Genomic DNA, 7688 nt, shown 5'->3' on the forward strand with positions numbered 1-7688 from the left:
TCGGGGGTAGATTGCAGGATGCTAGGGTGGAAGCCGGGGGAGCCGGGGTGGGAGCCAGGGGACAGGGAGGAAGGGACAAGGCTCGGAGGGAATGTTGGGTGGAAGTGATGAGAAGTGTGAGATCAAGGGTATAAGTGGAAGGCACAAACCACAGAATTCCAAAAGGATCGAGAATGGTTGTGGGTGTTCCCATATAACAACGTGTTAAATTACTCCTAATTTAAATGTATTAACTCCTATCCACAGGCATCCGGATCTTCAAATAAAATCGACTTTCCATTGCGCCTAAATTCCTCTTATTGGCCCTCCCTGTAGTGGGGGAGCAGGCCCCAGGTCAAGTCCATCTTACAGGACCCACAGGTTCTTAAGTAATCCTTTAAAGGTCAGTGTAACTCTGGTGGCTCCATTGTTTTCATTTCTGAGGACTTTTTAAAAACGACGCTTATACACAATGAAACCAAGACAATTTATCATTTTATTTAAATCCACAGTTCCTGCTGCTTGCTGTCTCCTTGAACAGTTTATGGACGATAAGTCTTCATGGAAATTTCAGGGCCTGGAGCCCAGGTGCCCTGGATGGAGCCCAGGAGCCGGCAGCGCGCGCCCGTCCTGCTGCTCCCCGCCCACGCTCAGTCCCGCCCCTCCCAGCCCACTGCGCGCGCTCCCACCCCGCCGCGCGCTCCCGGCCGCGCCAGCCACACGGAGGCGGCGCGGACCCGAGCACGTACACAACGCGCAGGCGCGAGTTTGAAGCCCGCGATTTTCAGAGGTCACCGGCGTTCCTGAGTGAGTTCCAGGTCGGCTGTGGAGGTAGCTCCGGGAGGCGGCTGGGCGGGGATATCGCTGACCCCAGGGGGCGCCGGGTTGAGAGCGGGCGGGAGAGACGGAGGCGACCCGGAGGTTGGGAAGGGCAGGTCCGGCGTCTGCTGGGAAACCGAGGTGGGCCCGGGCGCGTGGGGGTCCCGGGGGTCGGGCTGGGGCGGCCTTGGGCTGCGGAGCCGGGTCCCTGGCGGGGTGTAGGGCCTTCGAGGTCCGGGGCCCTCGGGTGCAAGGCCTTTTTGGGTGCAGGGCCGCAGTGGGCGCCGCTTGTCCGGACCTGGCGCCCGGCGACGCGCCTGAGCAGGCCGTGTGGGGTGAAGGGACTTGAGGACCGACGCGGGCTTGTGAAAACGCCTTTGTGAAGTGCTGGAAGTCCTTGTAATGGTTTTGTCCCCGGCGCCTTAAAATAAAAGTTAAGGGCAAGGTGGGCTCTGGAAGTTCCAGGAAAAGTGATTGGTCAAGTCAAGGGCATGAATCGCTCCCAGCCTGAGAGAGCGGGCCTAGGAGGCGACTGAACGGACAGAGGACCACAGGTTGTAGGGATAGCTGCCTGCTTTTACCGACGATTTTTTTTTAGGGATAGAACCTTCTAATTGTATTTTCAGTACTGATTTTTCAGCAGTGTGATCGTAGGATGAACTTGGGCTTGGGAGTCAGTCATACCTGAGTTCTCCACCCTGGGCATTTACATTCGTGTGACCCGAGGCAAATCATTATTCTCCTTGACTGGTTATCTTCTTTGAGGGCACCAAGAAGCTTCTTTGAAGGGTAGAATAATAATCATTAAAATTTTATTGGGTGTTTTTTTCTGTGCTGACACCTGATATGAGTGCTTTGGAAAATTAAAGGTCCTGTCAGCTAACTAGTGTTATCATATTAATTTTCTATGTGAGAAAATTGAGGCATAGAGAGATTAAAGAATTGACCCAGGGTCACAGCTGGCAGGTGATGGAGCCAGGATGGGAACTCGGCCTGATTCCAGAGCCTGTGCTCTTAACTTGTGCTATTCTGCCTCTGGAGAATGAGAGAAAACTTAAATAAAGGGCCTCCTACAGCGTCTGGTACATGGTAGGGGCTCCATCAGCAGTTTATTTAGTACAATGACTATCTTATTCCAAATACTGGGAGGATGTAAGTGTAATGGAAAGCAGTTCCTGCATGCAGGAGCCAGCTGTCTAGATTGGAAGGCAAAAAACACATTCTCAAAATAAGAACATGATCAAAATGAAGAAGATTGAAATGTAGTTCATATGTCAGTGTTAATTAGCCATAAATTTTAGATCTAGGAAAGACCATAAGGAGTAAAGTGATTTGGAAATGGCAACCAGGACAATAGCTACATCATTGATCAGTGATGGCCAAACAGTTGTTTAATGTACTTGTTGGATACATGATTGAGTTGAAGGAAGGGAGTAAGACTTGGGAAATGAATATTGAAGAAAAAGGTGAAGTAGGCAGGAGAAAGGAGAGTATTCTGGGAACAGTGACTAGTTCCTTGAGCTGCTGGAGGAATCCCAGGACTGCAGATAATGAAGTGGAATGAAACCATGGAGAGGAAGAGGTTGATCACAGTAATTGTGAAAGTTTGTGATAAATGTTTTCCAAGTCACCTCTGTTTCTCTGTTATATTTCTCATTTCCAGTATTACATAAAAGAGCATAAAGTAAGAGTTAAAGTGGGATAGTAGTTGTCAGGAGAGCCCAGTTATAGTTTTAACTCTAGTTTATTCAGCTTTATAAATTTGAGCAAATTACTGTCTTGTTGGATCTTAAGTTTCCATATTTTTTCAACAAAGATTAATGAATACCTACCTACAATGTGACATTTTTTGCAAGGCATTCTGGGCGATGCAAACCTATATTCAATTTGGCTCTTGCTCTAGGAGAGCCTACAGTTTATTAATCCATATTTGCAGGTAGTTTGGAAGGGAAGTTTCAAAATATATGAGTTCTTGGGTTTTACTTCATTGCAGTGCTCATAGGAAACTTACAAAGTTTTCTTATAATTTTTCTTGTGAGTTATCAGGTAAATTCTACATAGCCAGCAACATATGTTTGCCTCCAATTCTGTTAAAATAACATAACTTAATGTGAGGAGGCTCATGAAACCTAAAATAAAAGCACTTTACTAGCCACTTGCTTAGTTTGTTCTCATATTTCATTCATCATAACAGTTTCATTGACTTTAATACTTCATGGGAAACCAGGAAATTGTGAGAGATTCTGGGCATCCTGTTTTAGGTGCTCAGTCACATATCAATCATTGAAAATCTTCAAATATAGCATAATTGTTCATATTTATGATCTGTGCAGCTCAATCTTTGACCTTTTGTAGTAGCATCAAGGAGCCATTTGTACCTGGTGAAAAAGGGGACAATACTTGGAATGAAAATGCTTGTGTTTGAATTCTGGCACCAGTGCTAACTGGCGGCGCGATCCCTAGTTCACTTAACTCGCTCAGCCTCAGTTTCTACATTTGTTGCAATAGGATGATAATAATAGCTTTAAAAGCGTTTTCATTATCATTGTTTGACTTGATTCACTCAACAGTTCCCCACTTTACAGATCAGAAAACTGAAGGCACAGAGATAGTAAAGTCTTGTTTTATATCATTCATCTGATTTCTGCTAGTGACCAGATGTAAACCCCTGGTTGTTTTGTTTTGTTTTGTTTGTCTGTAGTTCTGTTGTTCTTCCATCTTATCTTTCCTTTGCTGATTAATTTTAAGTCTTTTTCCATTTAAACCTTATGAATGTGTTCCTTTTTCTCAGGTAAAATGGTTATATAACTGATTATATATGATTTTAACTCATTAAGTCAAGCCTTTATATCAGTGATCCTTACAGTCCTTTTCAATGCTTGATATCTCTGATTAACTGGATATTTTCCTTATAAATGATCTGTTCTTACACATTTACCTTACAATTATCTGTCCTTACAAATTTACCTTATAAATGAAAAGTCCAGTATACTTTTCTTCAGATTAGCAGAGCACTTTTAAAAGTATGTTTAAAGTATTATATCTTTGTTCTTTTCATGACATTGATTCTTTTTCACTTTTGTCACTTGTTATAGAACTTCAAAAATGCAGGCTTCCAGCTCTAGGTCTGTGCACCTGAGTGAATGGCAGAAGAATTACTTTGCAATTACGTCTGGCATATGTACATCAGGACAAAAGGCAGATGCATACCGTGCACAGATATTACGTATTCAGTATGCATGGGCAAACTCTGAGATCTCCCAGGTCTGTGCTACCAAACTGTTCAGAAAATATGCAGAGAAATATTCTGCCATTATTGATTCTGACAATGTTGAAACTGGCTTGAATAACTATGCAGAGAACATTTTAACTTTGGCAAAATCTCAGCAAACTGACAGTGGCAAGTGGCAGTCTGGATTGACAATAAATAATGTCTTCAAAATGAGTAATGTACAAGAGATGATGCAAGCTGGCAAAAAATTTAAAGACTCTTTATTGGCACCTGCTGATGCGTCAATAATAATTCACAAGGAGGCCATTGTTTCTGATTTTCCCAAAGTTAGTGTTTGTGATGGTTCTAGAGAGAGTGACATATCGACTAACTCAACTCATACAGAGAAGACCCAAGACGCCCCAGAGAACAAACCTTCAAGGTGCCTGCAGAATGCCCAGCCACCCATGGTGACTAACACTTTTAAGACTTGTCCTACGTTGTCAGCACCTTTCGGTGAATCAGCCCCTGCAAAATTCCATACCACGCCATTATTTGGACATGTCAAAAATCACAGCTCTCCAAAAGCCAACATAGGACTGAATATGTTCTTACCTAATGTGTCTTCTTTTCCTTCTGGCTGTGAAAATCCAGGGGAAAGGAAAGCTTTCTATGGTGCTAGCACCAGCAGCATTGATTCACTTTCCAATCCAATACTGAATAAGGCTTTTAGTAAAACAGAAGCTAATGGCCACAGGGAGGAGAGCAGCCTGCCTACTTTTAAAACGGCAAAGGAGCAGTTATGGGTGGATCAGCAAAAAAAGTACCACCAACCCCAACGTGCCCCAGGGCCTTCATATGGGGGTGTAAAAAAGTCTCTGGGAGCTGGTAGATCCCGAGGGATATTTGGGAAATTTATTCCTCCAGTACCTAAGCAAGATGGGGAAGATCAGAATGGGGGAATGCAGTATAAGCCTTATGGGGCAGGGCCTGCAGAACCAGCACCTCCTGTTGATGAGCGCCTGAAGAACTTGGAGCCAAAGATGATTGAACTTATTATGAATGAGATTATGGATCATGGACCCCCAGTAAATTGGGAAGATATAGCAGGAATAGAATTTGCCAAAGCCACAATAAAGGAGATAGTAGTGTGGCCCATGATGAGGCCAGATATTTTTACTGGTTTACGGGGACCCCCTAAAGGAATTCTACTCTTTGGTCCTCCTGGAACTGGTAAAACTCTGATTGGCAAGTGCATTGCTAGTCAGTCTGGGGCAACGTTCTTTAGCATTTCTGCTTCATCTTTGACCTCTAAATGGGTAGGTGAGGGGGAGAAAATGGTCCGTGCGTTGTTTGCTGTTGCAAGGTGTCAGCAACCTGCTGTCATATTTATTGATGAAATTGATTCCTTGCTATCTCAACGGGGAGATGGTGAGCATGAATCTTCTCGAAGGATAAAAACTGAATTTTTAGTTCAGTTAGATGGAGCAACCACATCCTCTGAAGATCGTATTCTAGTGGTGGGAGCAACCAATCGGCCACAAGAAATTGATGAGGCTGCTCGAAGAAGATTGGTGAAGAGGCTTTATATTCCTCTCCCAGAAGCTTCAGCTAGAAAACAAATAGTAGTCAATCTGATGTCCAAGGAGCAATGTTGCCTTAGCGGAGAGGAGATTGAACTGGTTGTACAGCAATCTGATGGGTTCTCTGGAGCAGACATGACGCAGCTTTGCAGGGAAGCTTCTCTTGGTCCTATTCGCAGCTTACAATCTGCTGACATTGCTACAATAACACCAGATCAAGTTCGACCAATAGCTTATATTGATTTTGAAAATGCCTTTAGGACTGTGCGACCCAGTGTGTCTCCAAAAGATTTAGAGCTTTATGAAAACTGGAACAAAACTTTCGGTTGTGGAAAGTAAATGGGACCTTGCCATTAAAAGACGGCTTCAGTGTAGTACAGTCTTTTTCATTTTTTTTTTTTTTTTTTTTGCATAGGAAGCTGGGAATTTATGAATTGAATTTTTTAGTTTATAGTCAAAATTCTTTGCCTTAAATAAAATAGAATAATAGCAATAGCTCAATTTTATAAATGATTGACATAGCCTATATTAATATAAGCTTATTTGCCTTCCAGTTATTACCTGATGTGTAAACCTATTTATATAAAGTAAGAATGAACTATCTTTTGTTTTTCAGAGATATTTCTTTTGAAGATGTTTGATATAAGGAATAGTGAGCTCAAATTGAAACATTTTTTAAACCTGAAGACTGCATTTGTATGAGGATTTACCTGATTTACATTCATCTTTTTGTTAAGATTTACATTCTACCTTTTTGGTTTGAAGGTCACATACTTCCTGCTTAATATTAGCTATTATGATAGTTTAAACTGGAAACAGTATTTCTTACTATTTAAGTATATTTAACCAAAAGCCATAGTATGCCAGTTTTTACTTTTCTTTTACTATTTTGTAAACTTTTTTACAGTTTTCTTCCCTTACCAGAATTAACTAATAAAAATATGTTCAGAAATAGCAAGATACAGTCTAATATCAGAGCTGTATCCACAGAATTGAAAGGTAAAGAATTTCGTGTTGTGTCCGCACCCCCCTCCCCCACCCCGGCCAGGGGATATATAATATTTAAAATGAAAACTTTTAGCTACTACTTCACAGTTTGTAATAATGCTCTTTTTCAAAAATAAATGTTTTCAGGTTTTTATAGTATACCATTTTGTTTTAAAAATAATACATGTTCATTGTAGAATTAGAAAATAAATGGAAAGATAAAAAAATCAATGATATGCCACCACTTTGAGGGGCATACTAGTAAAATTTCAGTGTAGACTTGTCATGTGTTTTGTTTTACACAGGTGTAGGATTATACCATGCATTCTCTCTTTCAACCTGCTTAAAATATGTCATCCATCATTTTCCATGTTCACATATACTTCTACAACCTCTTTCTTCATATGGTTGCCTAGGATTCCTTTGTGGGGATGTACTATATTTAGTCCTTTGCTAGAGAGCTTTTAGGACTGGACATCATGTTGCTTACTGTCTCATTTATTGTAAACAAAAATGTTAAATTTGTGGTTAAATCTTTGTGATAGATACTTTTTACATAATTTTCAGGAGTAAAATTCTTGTATTAAAGAGTGTGCACATGTTGAAGTCTCTTAACGTGTACTTGAAATTGTCCTCTGGACCAGAAGTGCCCCTGTATGTTACCCTGAACTGAATCAGCATGCTGTTTCAACTGCACCATGCCAATACTGGGTATTATGCAGCTTTTGTTTTTGTTAGCATTCTTTTCATTCAACAAGTATGTATGTATTGAATACCAGACAGTGTTCTAGGTGCTGAAGGTAGAACACTGAACAACATGAAAATCCTTGCTCTCATTATATGTTATATTGAAGTTCTAGTGTTTGCAATTGAAAAGAAATGGAATTTGAAACTTCATAGGTGAATTTAGACAGTTTATATATATTGGTTTAATTTTCATTCTTCTATTTTTATGATATTTTAACAGCTTTTTTGGTGCAACTTTCAGTTTTTCCCTTTTAAGTATATAATTGTAGTTTATTAGCATTTGGATGTTAAGTGTCTTGTTTTTAGTTTTTAATTATATCTTTGAAAGTCTTAAAGCATTTCACAATATGGTTTATTACTGA

At 40.9% G+C, this 7688-nt stretch overlaps 1 protein-coding gene across 2 annotated transcripts; it reads left to right on the forward strand.

Moving 5' to 3' along the window:
* Positions 1–547: 547 nt before the first annotated feature.
* Positions 548–5956, forward strand: FIGNL1 (fidgetin like 1). 2 transcript variants are annotated; one of them, XM_037837574.1, is made up of 2 exons: positions 548–810; positions 3894–5956. In XM_037837574.1, exon 2 carries the CDS (start codon positions 3904–3906, stop codon positions 5929–5931), a length of 2028 nt encoding a protein of 675 aa, XP_037693502.1. In that variant the 5' UTR covers positions 548–810; positions 3894–3903; the 3' UTR covers positions 5932–5956. The 2 variants fall into 2 exon arrangements, with proteins under 2 accessions (XP_037693502.1, XP_037693501.1); XM_037837573.1 differs by having other exon boundaries at positions 548–797.
* Positions 5957–7688: the final 1732 nt, after the last annotated feature.

This window comes from Choloepus didactylus, chromosome 5 (assembly GCF_015220235.1).
Source record: "Choloepus didactylus isolate mChoDid1 chromosome 5, mChoDid1.pri, whole genome shotgun sequence".
Lineage (NCBI taxonomy): Eukaryota > Metazoa > Chordata > Mammalia > Pilosa > Megalonychidae > Choloepus > Choloepus didactylus.